The following is a 23,148-nucleotide window of genomic DNA, read 5'->3' on the forward strand; positions in this document are numbered from 1 at the left end:
GAGCGTCCAGCAAGCCCCCCTCCAGCACTCTCTCACTGCCAGGGTCACTATCTATCCCAGGAATGCTGGCAGGAGGAATCTCTGCCAACTGCTGTGCCTGTGAGAGATGAGTGAGCTCCTCTCCCATGGATTGCTGTTCCTCCTCAGAATCAGAATTGCTCTGGGGTTCTATCGGCTCAGTTTCCACCCTGACAGTCAGTTCCCGGAAAACCGACCTCCCCCCACTTCCACGCTGCCTCGGAGGCAGCACAGAACAGCCCCGCTTGCAAGAGGAGCACGGAAGGGCCAGAAAGGGGCGTTCCGGGGCAGGGAGATAGTAGCTGCCTGTATGACACATCCAATGTGTCGTACAGCAGCCTCCTTCCCCGCTCCGTCCTCCCGCGGCTAGACAGACACAATCGGCTGTCTAGCAGAAAAAGCAGGGCAGGAGAAGCACGGAGGGATCGATCCCCTCCGTGCTTCTCCTGCCCTGCTTTGGATAGGCGGTCGCCTCCAAGTTCTGAGGCGGATGCCTATCCGGATAGGATTGCACCCTTAATCTTTAAAAGTGCCACAGGATTTGGTTTTGTTGTAACAGTCTAAGACAGCCACCTCTCTGGAACCTGTCTTACTAAGAAGGCGGCTGTTCAGCTCGTGCATCTTGAAAACTACATTGTTGGGGGGGGGGGGTGTTGTTCTGTTTTGGGCATATCTGCAATGTTCACCCTCACTGAAGGGAGCCTGAGAGAATTTACAGGAATCCTTCTCCAAAAATCTGGTTTAATACAGGGTGTTTTTTTGTTCTTGTTTTCTTCTGGTTATGACATTAATTCTTCTATAACTCAAGTCGGCGATGGGTGCGTTCAGATGTAGTACTAAGCCACAGTTTAGTACTGGGGTCTCCAACATGGTGCCTGTGGGCATAATCACACCCTTGGAGACTAGGAATGTCTGGATTTTGTGAAATCCAACCTGTGTGTTTCATGGATTGTGGGGTGTCGTTCATACCAGTGTCTGTTCGCACACAGATTCAATTTTTTTTTCATTATGCAGAAAATACGCAAATAATTCAGAAAGCGGGTTTGCAACAATTTACATAATTTACGTTAGTATGTAACATTTAGCACACTGTCCCCCATTCCATGCAACTTTCCCGCATGTACTATATTTACCAGTCTCTGCAGAAACGTGCATATTTTCTTATGAATAAATTTGCGCAAATTTCGGGAATTTTTTTTTTTTTAAAGAACGGAAAGTCCACAGACTCCACACAGCCAGAGGGGGTTGGTCCACAGTGGATTCCACAGGTTGGATTCTTAGAAATCCAAACTCATTGTAATCCGTCTCGAATTTCTCCAGCATCCCTATTGGACACACACACACACACAGCCTCAACTGCACCCACAAGACTTTCCACTCCCAGGCTCTTAAGAAATAATTTTTTTTTAAGCTTGAAAAGTTACTGGGCACAAGGCTCCCCTGAACTAAAATAGCTTTTGGTGGGCAAGAAGAGGGGGAAAGAGTTGCTTCTTGGCCCCGCCCAATCATCTTCTGCCCACAGCCCTTTCCCCTTCATATGCTCTCCAGTGGTGTAGTGGTGCCAGAGCTGACAGGGCCACAGCAGTAGCACTTTTTATTAGCAGGGACACTGATGTCACCACACACACCCTGCCCCAATTCTCTGTTCCCTCTTAGCTTAGCTGCAATCCTCACAGTAGCTGGGAAGAAATGAATTTTCCCAGCAACAATCTATTATTCGTTGTAAAATATTTGGGGATGGCTTGGTCTTGAATGAGCAATTAAGACCCATTAGTTTTACGAAGGACCTGCTCCTAGCAAATGAGAACTCCTAAAAACTGGCTTGTTAGTAAGGATCAACACTGCTGCCTGTGATTTTGGACTCTCCTTGGGGGAGTGGCTGTGGAGACTGTCATGAAGAGTGCTGTACTTCAGAATTTACTACATCACTGATGCTCTCCCCACCCAGCCCTTGGTGTTGCTCTTTCTTCCCCACCACCCTTCAACCTTGCTATTTCTTTAGCCATGTCCACCATGGGAGCCATTTTGTGGTGGTGCCCACAGCAGCTTTTCAAATATCCAAATGTGCTCACACCGGCTCCAGGCTCGCTGCAGCTCATTCTTGTCACACTAAACAATGGTTTACCATGATCTCCGAACTGAAAAATGTGTAAGACCTAAGTCATCGTGACTGGTGCATAAATGCACAGAGACATGGTCTTCCTTTCCACACAGCATGAGCAGCAAGTCCAAAAACTAGGTGGTGGTGGTTTTTTAAAGACAAATTTATTTACAGACAGACTACCCTGGAAAATCATGCCATTACCACTGTCCCAAATTCAAGTTTCACTGCTGACATGGTCAACTGCTCATGAAGTTATTTTACTTTCCCAATTTCCCATGGTAAAAATGCACCCCCCTGAATGCATCCTTAATGTGATTTAACAGCTGGAACTCTCCCACACCCGTTCCTAAAGCTGTCATGGTGTAAGCCACAGACAGGCAAACTGTTGCTCTTCAGATGTTTAGACATAGTGTCCATGATCCCTGACCATTGGCTATGTGGGCCAGGGCTTATAGAATTCGTAGTCCAAAACATCTGGAGGGCACTTGGTTATCTACTAGTGGCATAAGCCAACCATCACCAATGGGAAGGGAGGAGTAGAGAAAGGAGAGGGATCACATGAGAAAACTAAAACTTGTGATATTTGTCCGGACAGAACGTGACATTCGACCTTAAGAGTTAATTGATACAGATTGCTAGGCGGGGGGGGGGGGGGGGGGCTTGAGAGGCAATGAAGCTGAACCACTTTGAACCTGCTCCATCAAATCTAGAAATATTCCTTTTCCAGCCTGTATTAAAATATAAAAGATTATCTTCTTGTCTGGAAACCCGCTGTAAAAATGCAACAGATTCTGCATTAGCTTCTGGTCCACAAAAGCTTACAGTTCTTTCTGCCAAAACAATATTTGTGCTCAATAAAATATTTGATTTACTATAAAAGCTGCTGTAAAAAAAGAGTAGGGCTTTTTGTTACAAGTATCAAAACTATAGAGTTCTGCAAAATCTTCCAAAGCCACCAAAAATTAGATAGACTCCCCCAACCCCCCGGTGATGTCACCAAAAGGTCTTATTCCACTTCATCTTCATCTTTGGAAGCATAAATAGCTTGGTTCCGCCTTTTAATTCTCTTTGGACCACTACCTACTTTGCTTTCGTCACTTATCCGCTTCAAGGGCTTCTCGATGGGGCTTTGCTCTTCCGCCTGGTTTCCGTCACCTGATTTCTCCAATTCAACATCTGCGGTGTCCACAGTATCATTCGGTGACACAGTCATAGAATCTGGCATGATCCTGACGTCGGAAAAAGCTGTAGAGACATTACCAAGGTGGTCGGGTGATGGGCCCATGGAGGTGGTCTCCGGATCTTCCTCAGCACTGTCTTCATCCAGTATTATTTCATCAGGGTTGATAGTAGATGACAAACCAGAAACGTCTGTATTATAGTCACTGGGCTCCTCTGCAGATCCAGTACTATCTACCTCTTCCTCCTCCTCCTCTTTGCGTGACAGTTTCTCTTCTCTTAACTGCTGGATTTTAGCATTAATGTCCATAAGGCCAAACCGGGCACAGAACTCCGTGGTCTGGGGATTGATTGTATGAACCGGTTCCCTAGGTTGCTGGGTCTTATTTGTGCCATCAGAAGCAACAATAGCACTGAAGTTATGTGGAACCTGAAGGTCGTGGTTTGCCTCTTCCAACAACGCCTTGATATCTTCTTCTGTAACAGTGTAGTCCCATCTACAAGAGGTCAAACACAGGGAGGTTCAGTTAGACTTCAAGGCTAATTCCCTCTCTGCACCTGGTATCTTAAAAGTTTCAGGGCAGAAAAAAGCAAGGATCCGCAAATGCCCTCATCAGCTCGCCACTGGCAAGTACATATCTGGAAAGAGCATGGATTCAGACACTGTTCCCACCCCTTGACTCCATGCCTGAAGAAATGAGAGGACTCTCATCATGCCAGGCTAATCTCAGAAACACAGAATGGTAGAAGCCCTCCCTGCCACTGCACTGAGCCCTGAACATACATGGAAAGCAATGAGATGCACTGCTACTTCCTGAATATCTGAGATTCAGTTGAAGAGGGACGAGCTTCCATCTCTCTTCTCTGCTGTACAGGGTGGCAGGGGTCCACCAACCCACCCCCATTATGCTGGGTCTCAAGCTCAGTGTAATGCCAAAAGGCCCTCTCCCCTCCCCCTCTGTTGTGGTGACAACAAATTTTCGCAGGCTGCCAAGGCAAGTCAGGATTTGTTGACCCCTGGATGAAAGGAAGGACTTTTTCACAAAACTTGTAATTAATTTGTGGAACTCGTCGATATAAAGGGGTTATTCAGACAATCGGCAGGGGAAAACAATGGATGTTTCCCCCACCCCCACACACGCCGGTTGCACGACCGGGATTACCCTAATTCCCCACACAGTGGATTGCTATGTCGTCCAAACCCAGCACATGGCGCAGCCTGGTGACTTTTCACTCGCCCTACAACCCCTACTGCAAACCATGGGTTGTAGGGTAGGTGAAAAGTCACCACGGCTGCACCGTGTTCAACACAGCAACCTGCAACACAGTGGAGGTAATTAGGGAAATCTGGTCACATGATCAGCACGCATGGGGGAAACAACCAATGCTGCATTGTTTCTCCCACTGATCATCTGAACCTGGTCAAGATGTGATGATCGCTACTTGTTTAAATGGCTTTAAAATGGAATTAGATAAATTCATATGTAATAATAAAAGAGGATGTCTGTCAGACAAATTCATCTATATGAATAAGAATTCATCACAAAAACTTCTCGATTACTTCCAGGCTGGTCTACTGCAATACACTGTGGGTGGGGCTGCCTTTGAAGACTGTTTGGAAACCACCGCTGGCTCAAAATAATGATGCCAGGCTGTTGGCAGGGACCCATTATTCAGAGTGTGCAAACTCTGTCACTATTTGATCTGTCGGCTTCCAGTAGGTTTCCAAGCCAAATCCAAAGTGCTGGCTGGCTACTTTTTAAAGCCCTATGCAGTTTAGGTCCAAGATATCTGAAGGACTACCTACTGCCATGTGACTGTGCCCACTTGTTAATATCTTCTAGGGAGGCTCTGCTCTATGTCCCATCACCATCTGAGGCACGCTTGGCAAGTACACAGGACAGGGTCTTCTTAGTGCTGGAGTCTAACCTTTGGAACTCACTCTCCTTGGGAGGCTCACTCAGTCCTTTACTGACCCAGCCTTCAGAAATATTGTTAGAACTATTTTGTTTAGTTGTGCCTCTTATGCTGTGTCTGATCCCCAGGGCTTTTCTGCATGTGGCTTTTAATCTGCACCTTTACCGAGGACTCTGCTTCTGCATTCTTTGCGGGATTAAGATCAGCTCCTTTACATATGTTTTTTTCCAGTGGTTTTCTTTCTCTGCCTTTCTATATAGAATCATAGAATAGTAGAGTTGGAAGGGGCCTACAAGGCCATCGAGTCCAACCCCCTGCTCAATGCAGGAATCCAAGTCAGAGCATCCCTGACAGATGGCTGTCCAGCCTCGTCTTGAATGCCTCCAGTGTGGGAGAGCCCACTATCTCCCTAGGTAATTGGTTCCATTGTTGTATTGCTGTAACAGTCAGGAAGTTTTTCCTGATGTTCAGCCGCAATCTGGCTTCCTGTAACTTGAGCCCATTATTCCTGCACTCTGGGATGATCGAGAAGAGATCCTGGCCTTCCTCTCTGTGACAACCTTTCAAGTACTGCAAGAACGCTATCATATCTCCCCTCAGTCTTCTCTTCTCAAGGCTAAACATGCCCAGCTCTTTCAGCCTCTCCTCATATGTTTCATTACACAACCACTACATGGCTCTGTGATATAACAGAACTGTGCAAACAGATAAGAGCTTTGTTCCATCATTTCGAAATACGACCACACTTTCCTTGATCTAAAATAAGTCGAGGAAATGGCTGCAAAGAGCAGGAGAGGCCCTGGAGGACTCTAAAGGACTCACAAACTACCATGAGCAGGCAATCACGAGTGCAAAATAAAAGCCTTCTGTAGAAAGGCTCCCAGAATTTTCTTTGCGATGTTGCTCTTTGTAATAACGTAGCTGCTTGTGTTAAATTGAACTGCTACTGTTTTATTCTGTTTGCAAGACACAGTGGGGTCCTGCATGGGGTCAAAAAGCAGCATATCAATACCTATACATATAAACACATTCTACATACTTTGCATGGAGTCCATTGTTTTCAGGCATATTCCAGGAATTCGGAGACACGTTAACGAGACTGTTAGTAGCTTTCAGAATAGCAATCCATTCAGGGTCGTATTCCAGAGAGTCAGGGGCATTGGGGTCATGTGCAATCTCTACAATCTTAGAAAACAATGAGAAATTAGGAAGAGCTCTTGGTCTTTTCAAGGGGGGAGGGCCTGGCTGTCAAACTAAGGCATGATCACTGCAGATGGAAGTGTCACCACTCTTGCTAGACTGCATTTCTCTCCTTTCGGTGTGGATGGACCATGAAACACTACATCTAAAGCCAGGCTGTAAAGCAGGGCTGGGGGAACCTCTGGCCTGTGAGCCAAATGCAGATCTCTAGGCCTCTCAATCTGGATCTCTGGACATTCCCCAGGCCACACCCCATATCCACAGGCCATGCCCCTCACCAGCCCCACTCTGGGTTCTTGGTATTTTTATCTCCATCCCACTCTGCCCCCCAACTACAAAGCTGACAGAGGCAGCCTTGCACAAGATAAGAAGGCAGAATGCCTGGATGCAAGCGTCTTTTTTTTTCCTGCTGCATACTGAACAAAAGTAAGTGTCGCATCTCTAACTCTGCACACTTCTGGCTCTGGCCACTCCCACTTCCAAGGCTGTCCACTACTGGAATGCAGACCTCCAACAGGTGTTGACCGATGCAATGTAGACTCGACAGGAAAAAGGTTCCCCACCCCTGCTGTAAAATATTTATTAGGTTAAATCAGGAATTAACCCATACGCACGTGTGGCTGGTTGACCACAGTTTTCCTCTTACAGAAGACTCTAAACTTCATGATATATTAGGTCTGATGATAATATATACCAGTCTCCCCCAACCTGGAGCCCTGCAGATGTGTTGGACCTTTGGCCATGCTGGCTGAGAATTATGGGAGTTGGTCCAACATATCTGGAAGGCACCAGACTGAGCATGGCTGGTATACACCAAACAAAGAAGTCATGATAGTTTTACCTGTAGAAAGTCTCTATGTGGCAAGCATTTATCCAGGGCCAGAAATTTTGTCGCCTTTGGCTGCACCCCGGTGTCAGTGGCCTGCAAAGCAAGAACAGAGGGGAAACGTAACATGTAGCACAGCTTGAAAGGCAGTATTTGTTCCTACACAGAGAAGGCTGATTTGATGTATATCTAGGAATATAAGAACTATTCCACCTAGCCCAGTTCCATCTCTGACTGGGAACAGCTCTTCCAGTCTCAAGTGGAAAACTTTCCCATCAAGTGCTACCTGATCCTTTAACTGGCAATCTCAGGGATTGAACCAGCAATGCCTGAACTGACTGGCAGTCACTGTATCCTACGACTGAGCTACTGCGCCTTCCAAAAGCATCCTTAAAAAAAAAACTATCAATCATTTTTGGTTTTATAGAAATCTCAACATAGCAAGAAAACTAGAAAGCTTTGGAGAGCAAAGCAAGAAGTCCAGCTTATTTATAGCAACAGTGCAAAGAAACGTGAAAAGTATATCATCCCATGGTGTGCTCCTAAGTTTCATCCAACTCTAGGACTTCAAGCTGAATTGACTGAGGACTATTTACTAAATAAAGAGACATAAATATGAGAATTTGAATGATCTGTCAATCAACTGTCTTATTTTCAAAGTACAACAACAACAAAAACTGAGGTTTTCCTGTTATTTCTTTGTTATGGGGGGCCGGGTGTGCGTGTGTGTGTCACAGAGTACATCTCTTGTCCAAAGCCGGAAGTCTCATATCCTAAAAGAGAAGTCTCATAACCTAAAAGTGTCACAAATGGATTGATGGAATCTCTGTGTTTTTCTGCTGATCTGCTGGCTATGATGAAACTGCTGCCAACAAGAAAAGGTACCATGTCCCCAGCACAACACAGATCTGGTCACTGTCCAGGCATTTTAACTACACTGGCATGGATCCAGAGTTCTTTTCTGCCAGCGAGAGTGTCCTATGAGCGGCACTCCACTCATGGGATGCCCCCACCGGAAGAACGGTGAGGCGACCTTTGCCTTTCTCCTAAAACCCTTTGAGCGCGCTGAAAATCTGTTCTGGAGGATTGGGGCCTCAATGAGAGAAAGCAGGGAAGGGGGGGGCTTTCGACAAAAGTTGCCTCCCCCACCCCTTCTCCATCAGTAGGATCCTCTGCCGGATCACAAGCTCTTCCATGAATGGAAGGAGCTCTTCCATTTACGGAAGGGAACTCAGGATCCAAGCCATTATTCTGGGAAACTCATATTATAGTTTGCAAGAGATTGTCATCAAGTACAATAAGCCGTCACTCTGATGCAATTTATATTGGTGTTCCCCCACTACACCTCTCTGGTGTTCCAGCCTTCATTTCAAAACAAACAGAAAACAAAAACAAAACACCACCACCAAAACACACACATACATACCTCAACTGATGTGAAGCAAAAAGCCCTGTTTCTTTACCTGGTGCTGCATTAAAGCTGCAAACTTCACGTGCAGATGTGCCGCAAACCAGTATGTGGGTTGCAAGTGTTCCAGAAGCTCTGATGCAGCGGGGCTCCCCAAAGTGTTGCTCTCCACTTCTGAGCGGAAGAAGGCTTTCTTTTTAAGCAGCAATGTCTTGTTTCCATAATGGTAGATACTTCTTGGCCAGTCGTGGGACAGAAATATGTCCATCGGCTGCTTGAGCTGCGCAAACCAAAATTAAAGCACTGCAAATGAGACACGGCTACTGGAGCCAGTCCCAGAACCATAGTACAGGATGTCAGGGTAGATAAAATATTGGACGTGTTCAGATGTCGCACTAAACTATGGTTCAGCGCAGGGCTGGGGTACCTGTTGATCTCCAGATGTCATCGGACTACAACTCCCATGCTCCCTGACCACTGGCTAGGCGGGCTGAGGCTCATGGGAGTTGGAGTCCAACAACATCTGGAGGGCCACAGGTTCCCACCCCTGCTTTAGTGAGATGTGAGCAAGCCTGGTCTCTTCCTGGGCTCATACGTCCTGCACTCCTCCTCTTTGCCTGCATAGGAGGAGGCGTTTGGAATATTTTGCTTTTCATTAACCATGGCTTTCCATGTTGCCTGAACCCGGAACTGCAGTTGACTAGTTAGCTCAAACAAGCCAGCTTCAGAAACCACTGTTTGAAGTTGCTTGTTTTAAACTAACCATAGTTAATGTTAACCACAGCTTGTCGGTCTGAACAACACGACAAACCAAGGTTAACTCAGAACAAAAGCAAAAGCTTCTGAACCCCTCCTGGCTGCACAGGAGAAGGAATGTGTGAGCCCAGGACAAGAGGGAGGGAATCACAGAAGCCCAGGAGTAGGCAAGGGTTGTTACATCTCATTGAAACAGAGTTAGGCAACATGTGACCCGCATGCAGACCCCTTGATAAAGAAAAAGGGCGGGGGGGAGTAGTGGTTTGCCACCAAATTCAAAACAAGCTAGATTTGCCCATTCTAAGCCTCCATAGCAGCTATGGAGGCTTAGAGGAGACGAATTTAGCTTGAAACAAGCCTACTCTTCTGCCTTATTTTGCTGCTGGTGGCAGAAGCACAGCCTGCAGTGGGTGGGAATTGGCCCCCAGATCACCCAAAGTTGCCCATCTCTGTGCTAAAGCATAGTTTAGCGTGCTAGCTGAATGCAGCTAGACCATTAAGTCTAGCCAGCCACTGCTAAAAAAAAGGTCTGTCTGCCCTTCCTCTGACCCAGCTCTAGTCGTGGATAACAAATCACGCATTAACAACTGGTGACCCCAGAGGACATCCCCATGCATATCAAAGGACACATCTAGCCAGTTCAGTGGGATCCGGTGAGCCATCCTGCCATTTCAAAGGCTTAGCACAATAGGGATGAACTCCCATCCCTCACCCCAGCTGAGATCCAGGGCAGAAGCAACGACGTGGGTTTTCCAGGAAATATTGTCATCTGAAAACTACATAATAACTAGAAACAGCATAAAACCAATTTCAAAAGGAGTTAAAGGCACAATCCTATGCATGTTTAGACAGAAAACAGGCCTGCAACTCCCAGTATGCCCCAGCCAGCCATGCATAGGATTGAGCCTTAAAACCAGGGGGAGACATGGCGGGAGGGAATGGTTTTGCCTAGTACTGGGAAGATAACAAGGCAAGCAGCCAGGTAAACCTCTCTGGGGAGTGTTCTACAGCTGTGCAGCAGGGGAAGTGGGGGCCAACACCAAGAAGGGCCTCTCTTGCAGGGTCACCCACCTCACCTCTGATGGTGGGGACATTCAGGGGTGGGGGGGCTATGAAGAAGGCTGATTTAGAAACAGGTGTACACTAACCTGCTTGAGCTTGAAGACTTCGATGTTCCTTACATGGTAGACACTCCTTATTGTTTGCTGATTGTATGGCGGACACTCAAAGTGACCTGAAACAAATTAAGGAACAGTGAACTGAACCAAAATGGTTATAAAGGATGAAAGCTGTGCTACCAAAGGCATTTCTATTCACGCCCTGCTTCAGCAAGAACTGAAGAGACCAATCAGGGTCAAACACTGACAGGAGAACATCATTTATACTTTGGTGCTAGGACTCGTGTCCAACGCTAAAAATAACTGTGTCCGGACAACAACTGAGAGGATTACACCATAAGTCCAAGTACCTGAACACAAACCTATTTTATCCCTTCGATTAAAAAGCTCTCTGGACATCACACGGCAAAAGTGTCCCTGGATCGTACCACTTTAGATGGCACTGCATGACTATATGCTCCCAATTGAGATTTTCAAGTCCTACATATTTTACTTATTTAATCTATACCCAGTGGGTTCACGCAATACACAATACAGTGGTTGAGTGTGGGTTGTCGTTGAACCATGGGTTGTCGTTGAACCATGGGTTGTCGTTGAACCATGGGTTGTCGTTGAACCATGGGTTGTCATGTTGTCTGAACACAGCGCATTTTCTGCAGAGTGGCTTGTTAACCATGCAGTGTGGCTTGTGAACAACCCTGAACAAGCCAATAACAAGCCATGGGCTCTCAAGGCAGCTTGTTCGAGAAACATAAGCCACACTGCATGGCTAACAAGCCACCCTGCAGAAAATGTGCTGCATTCAGACAACACGATAACCCATGGTTCAGCAACAACCCCCACTCAACCACTGAGTGTGGGTTAGCATGAATATGAACCCAGCCAGTGTTTCCTCCAAAGAGCTCAATCTGGCATACGTTCTCCCTGCACAGCAATTTTAGCCTCCCAATAGCGCGGGAGAGAGCGCAGGACAGGAAGGCCTGGCGTGCTATGGTCCATGGGGTCACGAAGAGTCGGACACGACTGAACGACTGAACAACAACAACAAACCCTGTGAGGTAGGTCGGGCTGAGGAACAGTGACTGGCCTAAAGCTCATTGGCCTAGGGAGGTTCATGGCTGAATGGAAATTTGAACCTTGGTCTCCTAGTCCAACACTCTAACTGCTACACAGCACTGGCTCTCACAGAAGAATAGTATGCAAGCCTAAGGTAGGCTAGACTAGGACTCTTTCTCATGGATATCAAATATTCTATTTGCAGGGAGGGTTTTTGTTTTGTGTTGTGGGAGGCGTCCAACCATGCAATCATGAACCATGCAATTCAGGAAGAGTTTTACCTCGCAACGAGCCACTTCATCTAAATAACCTATTACATGGCAGAAGAAAAGGTTCATCAGGTAAGTTCAGGACACATGTTTTGAATAAACTGCAGTTTCTCATTACATCCAAAGACAGGAAACTGTGGTTTATTTTAACTGTGGTTTATGTTAACTGTGGTTAGTTCAAACAAACTGAGATCATACCATGGTTTCAGATCCTTGTTTGTTAACAATAGCTTCCAAGTACATCTGAACCAGGCTTCAGAATCAGCTACCAGCACAGACCTCAACATTTCTTTCTTCCACAACTCACTCTAGGGCAGAGCTTTACAAAAAATCAGAGTGGCACATTTGTTTAAAATGCAAGTCTGCAACATTACACCTAAACATACCTTTTCTATAATCATGAGATTTGAAGATGCCAGAGAGACCGCCAATTCTCACCCCGCGGTACTTCACGACTCCAGCGTAACCTGAAACAGGAAAAAAGGCATGCTGATAAACATAAGCAGTTCAATACTGTTCATGAATGCCACTGACAACATATTAAATTGATCCCCAAAGCATATCTCACGCAAGAGGCTGTCCACCATCCCCTGGTAGTCATGGGCCAGCTCTGCTCCTTAAACCATAACCACAAACCACACGAGTTGATTGTTAAATAGTCTTTTCCACATGCTGATTTAGTATGGCGATCCACCCTCCTTCCCCTGCCCCCTCATAGCCGGCGCAGAGCGAACCACGCCAGCTGCCCTCTGAGGTCAGAAAATCAACCTTGGAGAAGAGGAAAAGGGGGCGCACTGGCAGGTGGGCAGGGAGGAGACTGGAGCGGAGTTATCCTGAGCTTCTTCCAGCCTTCTTCCCTCCCCCTCTGAAGTGCCCTCGCTAGACAAGCTAAAAAACAGTATCTGCAGGGCGAGAGGACGGGGAAGCAAAGATTGCCTCTGCGCTCCTCCCACTCTGCATTGGATAATCGGAAACCTCCAAGTTCTGGAGCTTTCGATCACCAAGGGTGCAATCTACAGGACTGCATCCTAAACCTTGAAAAGTGATTATTTGGGGACTGCTGCTTAACCCCTAGCCTGGCACCTTTCACCTCCTCCCCTTCACTGCTGGCATGGAATTAAGGATGTCTCACTCTGCTAGCAGCTAGCCATTTAAAACAAGAGGGGAGATCTGAAGCCTGAACGTACACAGCTTAGCACAGCTCAACATAGGACCCATGCAGATTGCACAAGGCTCAGATGGTCCTTCCTCTAGCCGCTAAAGCAGCCTCCCCCAGCCTGGTGCCCTCCAGATGTTCTGGACTACAACTGGCAGGGGCTGATGAGGGCGGGTGTCCAACATCTGAAGGATACCAGGTTGCAGAAGGCTGCTCTAAGGGATGCCAGCCCCCTGGGGCTAATGGGAGAGAGATGCCAAGACCCAGACACATGTAGCTCATCATGGCCCAGCACAAGATGTGGATGGCACGGACTCGCCCAAGGACAATGGCTACTCATCACTAAAAGTGCATGTTCTCCTCCCCCACTTCGACACCCCCCCCCCCAGCATATCATGGAAAAGAACCTCTTTGTCAGAGAAACATGTGTGCATTTTGTAACATGCACACTGGAGAGCCAGTGTGGTGTAATGGTTAGTGTTGGACTGGGACTTGGGAGACCTGGGTTCTAGTCTCCACTCAGCCGTGAAGCTCACTGGGTGACTTTGGGCCAGTCACTGGCTCTCAACCTAACCTACCTCACAGGGTTGTTGTGAGGATAAAATGGAGAGGAGGAGGAGGAGGACCAAGTAAGCCGTCCTAGAATCATTTCGGGGGAAAAGGTGGGATGCAAATGTAATAATAAATAAATAGAATGCATATGGTGAGGCAAGTGTCTTTTTGGCCACATGCATGCATGAATGCATATGGTGAGGCAAGTGTCTTTTTGGCCACATGTTCAGAGATCAGCAGTTCCCCACACTGGACACCTGAGGTCAGAAGGCAGAATTGGCCCTAGATCCTTCACTCTTCCTATTGACTTAAACCTGCCAAAAGCAGCAACAAGAGCTGACATCACATTGGATGGCAGCCGCAAGACTATGCCATGCTAAACTTTGGAAGAAACAAACAATCCCCATTATAAAATGGAGAAAATGCATGATTATACTGTAACAGCTAAATTAACTACCTACATACATTTTTTTTTAAGAGGCAGACAATGTGTTTTGATTTGTTTCTGTCCGAATATGGAAGTCTTTTAATAATAAAGGCACACTCTCCAGTGGATAGGAGTCACTTGACATGTTATAAATGTTACTTATTGGACAACTGAACTTGGTTTTTTTTTATTATTTATTTATTTATTTATTTATTAAATTTATTAATCGCCCATCTGACTGGTCACCCAGCCACTCTGGACGATGTACAACCCACCATAAACAATAAAATTTTACCATAAAATTTTTTTTTAAAAAAATACCCTAACCCACCCCAAATGCCTGCCTGAACAACCACGTTTTTAATGCACGACGGAAGCTCATTAAAGAGGGGGCATGACGGAGTTCCCTAGGGAGGGAGTTCCACAGAGTGGGGGACACCACAGAGAAGGCCCTCTCCCTCGTCCCCACCAGTCTAGCTGTCCTGGCTGATGGGACAGAGAGAAGGCCATCCGAGGCTGATCTTGTTAAGCGGCCTGTCTGGTGTTGCTGGAGGCGCTCCTTAAGATAGGCTGGGCCGGAACCATATAGGGTTTTAAAGGTCAAAACCAACACCTTGAATTTGGCCCGCAAAACAACTGGTAACCAGTGCAACTCCTTCAGCACTGGAGTGATGTGATCTCGCCGGCGGCTGCCTTTAATCAGGCGAGCCGCCGCGTTCTGTACCAGCTGCAGTTTCCGAACCGTCTTCAAGGGTAACCCCATGTAGAGCGCATTACAGTAGTCTAAATGAGAGGAGACCAGGGCATGTACTACCGATGGGAGCAGATGGTCGGGAAGGTAGGGGCGCAGCCGCCGTATCAGATGGAGTTGATACAGCGCTGTCCGGCTCACAGCTGACACCTGAGCCTCCATGGACAGCTGGGAGTCCAAAATGACCACCAGGCTGCGGACCTGGTCTTTCAAGGGTAGCTGTACCCCATTCAACACCAGGTCAACATCCCTCAGCCTCCTCTTGTCTCCCACCAAAAGTACCTTGGTCTTGTCAGGGTTGAGCTTCAGCTTATTCCTCCCCATCCAGCCACTCACCGTCTCCAGACATTTGGACAGGGATTCTACGGCCAACCTTGGTGAAGATTTGAACGAGAGGTAGAGCTGCGTGTCATCCGCATATTGATGACACTGCACCCCAAACCTCCTGATGATAGCCCCCAGTGGCTTCACATAGATGTTAAATAGCATCGGGGAGAGGATGGAACCCTGTGGCACCCCACAAGTAAGTGGCCACGGGTCCGAAACCTCCTCTCCCAGTGCTACCCTCTGGTACCTGCCAGAGAGGAAGGACTGGAACCACCGCAATACAGTGTCTCCAATGCCCAACCCCTCCAGGCGGTCCAGGAGGATACCGTGGTCAACGGTATCAAAAGCCGCTGAGAGGTCGAGGAGAACAAGGAAGGAGCATTCACCCCTATCCAGAGCCCTCCTCATATCATCCACCAAGGCGACCAAGGCCGTTTCTGTCCCATGCCCAGGCCTGAAGCCCGACTGAAATGGGTGTAGATAATCAGTTTCTTCCAAGTGTGCCTTCAACTGCACCGCCACCACCCGCTCAATCACCTTGCCCCAAAATGGCAGATTTGAGACTGGGCGAAAGTTGTTCAGAACTTGAGGATCCAAGGAGGGCTTCTTTAAGAGCGGTCTTATCACTGCCTCCTTGAGGGCTGATGGCATCACTCCCTCCTCAAGGGAGGCGTTCACCACCGCCTTGATCCCCTCCCCCAGTCTCTCTCTGCAGCTCATAATGAGCCAAGATGGGCAAGGATCAAGTAAGCAGGTGGTTGGCCTTACAGATGAAAGCACCTTGTCCACTTCATCAGGAGGAAGAAGCTGGAACCGATCCCACAAAACCGGTTTGCCACAGGCCGCCTCTTGCTCACTAACTGTATCCACAGTGTGCAGAGTAACACACCTAATCTGATCAATTTTATCTGCAAAGTGCCTTGCCAAAGCCTCACAGGAGGCCTTAGAATGCTCCAGTGGTTCCGGAGCCACAGGACCGACCAGGCTCCGGACCACTTGGAACAGCCTCCTGGGGCAGCACTCTGCAGACGCGATGGAGGCAGCATAATATTCCTTTTTTGCTGCCTTCACCGCCACGTGATAGGCTGAAGATATAGCTCTAGCCCGTGTCTGATCGTCTTTGGAGCGAGACTTCCGCCACCGGCGCTCTAGCCGTCTCACCTCCTGTTTCAGAGCTCGTAACCGCGGATTGAACCATGGTGCAGTCCGAGCCCTGTTCAGGGGGAGAGGACGTTTCGGAGCCACCTGATCTAATGCCCAGTGATTGCGGCATTCCAGCCACCCACCAGGGTCTCGACCGAGTGGCCGTTGGCATGCCCCAGAGAATCCCCAAGCGCGTTCAGGAATCCATTTGGATCCATAAGACGCCTGGGGCGGACCATTTTAATGGGTCCTCCACCCCTGCGGAGGGGTTGTGGAACCGAGAAGTCCAACATCACCAGATAGTGATCTGACCATGACAAGGGGGTGGTGGATATACCCCCGACTTCCAGATCACTCCCCGCTTCTCCAGAAACAAACACAAGGTCTAGTGCATGACCGGCTACATGGGTGGGCCCAGTTAGAATATGGTGCAGCTCCCAGGAGGCCATGGTCTCCATGAAGTCCCGAGGTGCTCCTGTGAGGATGGCCTCCGAATGTACGTTGAAGTCCCCCAACACCAGTAAGTTAGGGGACTGCACACACACATCAGAGACCACCTCAAGCACCTCGGCCAGGGAGTCAGTCGTGCAGCGGGGTGGACGGTACACGAGCAGAATCCCCAGACTGCCCTTCGGGCCCAACCTCCAGTACATGCACTCAACAACCTTGGTCTCCCGGAGAGGGGGTCTGGTGAAGACCAAGGACTCTCGGTAGATAACAGCCACTCCCCCTCCCCGATCCCCAGCCCTCGGCTGCTGTGCATACGAAAATCCAGCTGGACACATGGCTGCAAGGGTTGGAGCAGCAGCCTCGGCCAGCCAGGTCTCCGTAATACATGCCAGGTCTGCACCCTCATCCAGGATCATATCATGGATGAGGGAGGTTTTCTGGGTAACAGACCTGGCATTGCAGAGCAGCAAACGAAGGCCAGAAGATGGGGTCACACCTCCCCCAGCCATCCTTTGGCTCTGGACAGGCCCGGAGCAGGGGACAGATACTACACATCTCTCCCTCGTTCCCCTTACCTGGCATGGCCTGCCCCTAGCGCTCCGCCAGCGCCTGCCGCCCAGCTTCGGTATGTTCTGGCCCCCAACACTCCCCCCACTGCCTCCATCAGGTGGACACATGCCCCCTCGCTCCTGCCTATCAGGCAGGCTACCCACCCCTAAAAACACAACAAAATCCCCCCCAACAAAATAAAACAAACAAACAAAACAATTAAAATCCCCTTAAAAATGCCAGGCAGGAGTCCACAGGGAAGGCCTGGTGGCGGTAGTAGCAGCAACGGCGGCAGCAGGCCCAGCGGCTGCAAGCACGCCTCTTCCCCGGTGGTGGTGGTGGTGGCTTCTCCTGCAGGCCCTGGCTCTCCCAGGCCACCTCAGCCAGCCAGCTTATGTAGCCCCTCCAGGGAGGGGCAGGTGGAGCAGCACAGCTGGCTCGGTACCTGGGGGCCTGGTCCTGCAGGGACTGGCGGTCTGCCAGGCAGAAGTCCACAAGGAAGGCCTGGTGGTGGTGGCAGCGGCGGCGAATTTTTCTTCTTTTAAATTATATGAAATATGTAACATGAAACTGCGGCTCTTTTCTATATATTATATATTTCCCTAAAAAATGATAAACTTTTATTTTATTTTATTTTAAAGAGGCATTTGGACCACTATGCACATGTTACAAAACACATACATAAGATTATCCTCATACAGATAGAACCAAGGAGGGATAAGGCTGAGAGCAAGCAGCCTGCCTAAGGCAAACCGCTAAGTTTGTAGCCCAGCTTGCACATCACAGTAAATTCTGACTTACTGTGAACGCGTCAGCATCTTGACGTGCTTGACCGTCCCATCTGGCTCCTCCTGCCAGCAGGAGCAGCTAAACAAACCAGGGAAGCTCAGTCCATGGTATGTTTAGCCTTAGGTCTGAACTGGAATCACTGGCTTGTTCCTTTCCAAACAAGCCAGAATCACAAGCCAAGAACCATCCCTGCTTTATGCTTCTGGCTTGTCAGGGGAAAAACAAGCCAGAGATCCTGGTTTGGACTTAACTCTAAACAAAGCATGGAGAGAGGCTCCCTGGTTTGTATGGGGAGCCAAGCAAGAGGGATCGAGCAGTATACACCACCACTCTTGTTCATTCCCAATAAAACAGAATTCTAAATAATTCTGGCTTAATGTGATGTCTGAACCAGCCCCATGGCAGAGGTGACATTCAGGCTGCAAACCTATAACCACTTACCTGGGAGTAATTCCCAGTGAACTCAATGGGACTTACTTTTCAGTGGACGTGTATAGGATTGCACTGTCAAACTGAGGATTTCCTCACTGGCTACATTCTTCACCACTGTGGTGTAACAATCAGCCGAGGACTGGGAAGATCCAGGTTCCTTCAGATCCCCACTCAGCTATGAAGGTCACTGGGTTACCATGGGCCACTGTCTCTCAGCCTAACCTACATCACAAGATCATTGTGAGGATAAAATGAGAGAAGAACCAAGGAGCCTCGGAGGAAAAGTGGGATATAAACGTAACAAATAGTAAATAACGGTCTCATCTCTCTTTTCATCCAGAAACACACACACACACCCAGCAACCCGTCAGCATATACTCCTTCTTCCTACTCCATCAGGGCAAGCTGAGCTTGAACCTAAATCCTCAGCTCCCCACTCACATTCTACTCTGTCAAGACAGGCAATGAAATTTAATACCAAGGTAGTAGATGTTTGGCGCCACCCATCCGCCGTACGGCAGCTCTTGCAAGTGATTGGAGGCTTCATGGTTGCCCCCAATGAAGATGGTCAGGACAGGAGCCTTCTTCTCTCCAGAATAATACCTGGGAGGACACAGTCAAAACCCCACGGTCTTAGTCACAGGTATTAAATATCCAGCTTGTTCACATTTCCTGCCATGGGCCCACTGTTAATAAACCGAATGGAAAGGGAGGCAGGGGCGGGAAATGCCTTGGGAATTAGACGGTTTTGCATCTGACTGGTAACAAGCCTATAAACAATACAGGATGAGAGTTTCCCAAACTCAGGAGCCATGGGAAAAGTGGAAGCAGTGGATCATAGGAATTTTGCAGACTGCTTTATTATCGGTCAGACTATGTATGTATGTATTTATTTCATTTCTATACTGCCCAATAGCTGAAGCTCTCTGGGAGGTTCACAATAATTCACAAGAGAAAATACAGCATAACATTCTAAATATACAAAATTTAAAAACAATTTAAACAGCTAAAAACATTTTCAATGAAATGTTAGACCTGTTCAAATAGCTGGCATAAATGCCCTACCATATGCCATTAAATGCCTGGGAGTAGAGGACAGTCTTAACCTGGTGCTGGAAAGATGACAGTGTTGGCGCCAAGCGGGCTGCAGTGGGGAGATCATTCCACAATCAGGGGGCCACCACTGAAAAGTCCCCCTCCCTTGTTGCCACCTTCTGAGCCTCCCTTGGAGATGGTGGTCAGAGGAAGGCCTCAGAGATTGATTTTTCTATCTACCCCATGATTGTCTCCTCTGATTTGTAGCAGCTCTTCAAGGTCCCAAGCAGAAGCTTTCCTCATCACTTCCTACCTGATCCTTTAAACTGGTGATGCCAGAGAATGAAACTGAGATATTCTGCATACGAAGTATGCGCTCTATTACTGAGCTATGGGAACAGCAAAGAATGTGGTCCACAGAGAATGTACGAATTTGGCAGATTTCTGCCTGTTTGTTGTCTGGTTTTACCTATAGTAAACTAGAAGGATGTAATAAATAGAAGGGAGGTAGAACAACTATATGAAGTATAGGCCCAATACTGTACGCAGTACATCCAAGCATGCAGCCTTCCAGCAAAACCTACCAAATGTGTGATGTGTGTACATGTGTGTAGCTGTATACACAACCCCAATTTCTGCAATTCTGCCACACTTATAAGAGGTGTGAAATCACAAGAATCAGGCAAATATACACATACACAAATGCATCACGTGTTATATCCTATGTGCAGCACATGGCATACTGTACATACAGTATCGCTGAGCAGAGTGTTAACTGTCCCTAATAAACACTGAATTAACCTGAAACACAATGCTTGGATGAAAGGCAGCAGAATTGTGCATAAGTCAGTAGGAAATGATTTGCTATCCTAAGCATATTTACTCAGAAGTCTCACTAAGTGCAACAGGACTTATGGCATATTACACATGTTTAGGGCTCCATTTAAAGCTACCTGTCCCACTTTAACTGGGATGTCAGATTTTAACACACAAGCCCCTTTCATGTGTTATATGCATGAAGGGGTTCCACACACAGACAACTGTACCTCTGACATCCATGCACTGAGATCAGCAGGGGGAAAGCCCACACCCTTGGACTTCTGCTGGACCCCTGTGCATGTCAGTTTCCAGTTCCTGTGGAATTCTATCAGTATAAAATTTCTCCCTGCAGGTGTGGGGCAAGGAACATGCAGACATCAGGGGTGGGGAAAGGAAGCTGTGTGCCCGGGGGGGGGGGGCAGCAGCATGGTCCCACTGCCCCTTTCTGCCCATGGATTTCCTTCTTGCATGTAATGCTGTTAGTTGAGGAACAGCTGGTGCTTCTTTAACACTTAGCCATTTAATAGATGGACAAGCCTGACTTGGTGGTGAAAAGGCCAAGGGCCCCTGTCAACCTGCCCTCACCCCCATTCCTCCCAAGACTGGGATGTTAGAGTTCTGTCCAAAGCGAACATTTCACTTCCAGCCCCAGGCTATTGTTTGCACAACCAAAGAGCAGAACTAATGCATACAATGTTGGATATTCTGTACCTGCAGGGGAAATGGGCTACAAAACCACAATTGAACATGCAAAGAGGTGGCACTCCTTCCCCCCACCCAGTAATCAGAAGCATATTTCTTTTTTGTTTACAACAGGGAAGCTCTCAAGGGAGCATCATGCACAATCCAGTGTGTGGTATACAGAGGGGGGCAGGGGTTGTGGGAGAGAGACTATATTGTTGCATAATCTGAGCTCCAAACTAGAAATTTTTAACTACATTTTGACTTCCTACCCTTACTTGGCAGAACAAGGGACCAACATCTGCCCTTAAAAAAAAAAAAATTGCCCAGATTGTTATCCCTCCCAGCATGTTTCATTTGAGTTCAGTCCTGGAACATGTTTTCAGTACCAGGACTTAACATTTGAGCATATCAATTAATAGCAAAAAGGGAGTGCCTCTGAGCACATTCAGAGTTTATTCCCTTTACTCACTGATGTAGCTACTCCACACACAGACACACACACACCCATCCATCTGGGTGCAGGGAGCCAAATTTCATGATTAGAAACTGCCCTGGAGCTCAAAGACTGCCTACAATGCCAAATTCACGAGTCGCCTTTTAGCCAGAAAAAGCTCCTCAAGGCCGCTTGGAATTTAGAACTTTAGAACAATATACTGTATGGCGGTGAGAGCTGGACGATAAGGAAGGCTGAGCGCCGAAGAATTGATGCTTTCGAAGTGTGGTGCTGGAGAAGACTCTTACGAGTCCCCTGGACTGCAAGGAGGTCAAATCAGTCCATCCTAAAGGAAATCAACCCTGAGTGCTCATTGGAAGGACAGATACTGAAGCTGAAGCTCCAATATTTTGGCCACCTAATGCGAAGAGAAAACTCCCTGGAAAAGACCCTGATGCTGGGAAAGATTGAAGGCAAAAGGAGAAGGGGACGGCAGAGGATGAGATGGCTGGATAGCGTCACCGATGCGATGAATATGGACCTGAGCACGCTGCGGGAGAGAGCGCAGGACAGGAAGGCCTGGCGTGCTGTGGTCCATGGGGTCACGAAGAGTCGGACACGACTGAACGACTGAACACACACACAGCACAATCCTACGTATGCCTACTCAGAAGTACGTCCCATTGAATCCAACGGAGCTGACTCCCAGCTAAGTCAGCACAGGCTCGCAGCCTAGAAACTTTAAAGCAACATACATACACACATACACAAAACAAACGCGCGCACGCATGCTGACTAACCAAATAAGTAAAACCTTCCTGTGACCAGCGGTGAGGGGGGAAATGCACTCTGCACGTGCTCAGAGGGGCTCTTCTTCTCCTCATTCTTCCTCACGCGCTCCTCCCTGGTTTTCAAAAAGGATTCCGGGGCGGAACCGTCCGGAAACCCCTGCTCTTCCCCCGCACCACCACCACCACCACCACCACCACCCCCCCCCCCGCGCCCTTTTCCTCCAGGACGACTCACCGCGCGAAGCCTCCCAAGACGCGATACTTGGCCGGCACCGCCATGCAGCGCAGGTCCGCCCAGTTGCGGACGGCCTGGAAGTCTCCGGCACAGAGGAGCAAGTCCGGCAGCGCCTGGCCGCGGCACTGCTCCAGCCACTGCAGAGTCTCGTACATCTTGTCCAGCGCGCCATGGCAGCACCCGGCCACCGCCACCTTCATCGTCCGGCCCCTGCGCATGCGCCCTGCCCTCGGCCCGGCCTCTATGACGCAGGCGCCTTCGGAGAGGCCAATTTTGACCGCTCTTCTCAGGGCGTCCCGAGACAACCGACGTCCCTTGCGGCTTCTGCCCATGCGCGGGAAGCGGGGAGGGAGGCAAGCCGCCCTCCTTGCACGCCGACCAGAGAGAAGACCGCGAGACGCGGCGCGGAGCGCTCCGCCGCGGGATCATTTTGGGAATGAGGCAGAAACGTGTTCAGGAGCAGTTCTCGTTGTTCGTAATTTTCTATTGGGCGGTATAGAAATGAAATAAATGAAATAAAAAATATGTGCAATATATTTCTCCATTATTGTTATTATTTAATAGCCATTAATTGTACTAATTATTATTATTAGATATTATCGTACTATACATTTGCCCCTAAAATTTATGATTTTTTTTTTATAATATCCTTTTAAGGAGTTTGGATGTTCGTTGCTGTCATGAGTTTATATTTAATCCCAATAATATTAATATTTATAATACA

The 23,148-nt window shown here is 48.1% G+C and overlaps 1 protein-coding gene across 1 annotated transcript; it reads right to left on the minus strand.

Moving 5' to 3' along the window:
- Positions 1–1,055: 1,055 nt before the first annotated feature.
- Positions 1,056–22,638, minus strand: DBR1 (debranching RNA lariats 1). The gene is made up of 8 exons (XM_084815483.1): positions 22,425–22,638; positions 18,906–19,030; positions 12,238–12,318; positions 10,557–10,642; positions 8,708–8,932; positions 7,260–7,340; positions 6,258–6,403; positions 1,056–3,798 (listed from the first exon to the last, which is right to left on the minus strand). The coding sequence occupies exons 1-8, from the start codon at positions 22,622–22,624 to the stop codon at positions 3,129–3,131; spliced, it is 1,614 nt and encodes a 537-aa protein (XP_084671609.1). The 5' UTR covers positions 22,625–22,638; the 3' UTR covers positions 1,056–3,128.
- Between the last annotated feature and the right edge of the window lie 510 nt (positions 22,639–23,148).

Source organism: Heloderma suspectum, chromosome 10 (genome assembly GCF_057233095.1).
Source record: "Heloderma suspectum isolate Gila_16-S chromosome 10, 16-S_ref, whole genome shotgun sequence".
NCBI lineage: Eukaryota > Metazoa > Chordata > Lepidosauria > Squamata > Helodermatidae > Heloderma > Heloderma suspectum.

Coding starts and splice junctions, on each gene's coding strand:
- DBR1 (XM_084815483.1), bottom strand. CDS start 22,624: ATGAAGGTGGCGGTGGCCGGGTGCTGCCATGGCGCGCTGGACAAGATG. Junction 19,031..22,424: donor GTCTTGGGAGGCTTCGCGCG/GTGAGTCGTCCT, acceptor GTGTCCTCCCAG/GTATTATTCTGGAGAGAAGA. Junction 10,643..12,237: donor ATCTCATGATTATAGAAAAG/GTATGTTTAGGT, acceptor AATTTGTTTCAG/GTCACTTTGAGTGTCCGCCA.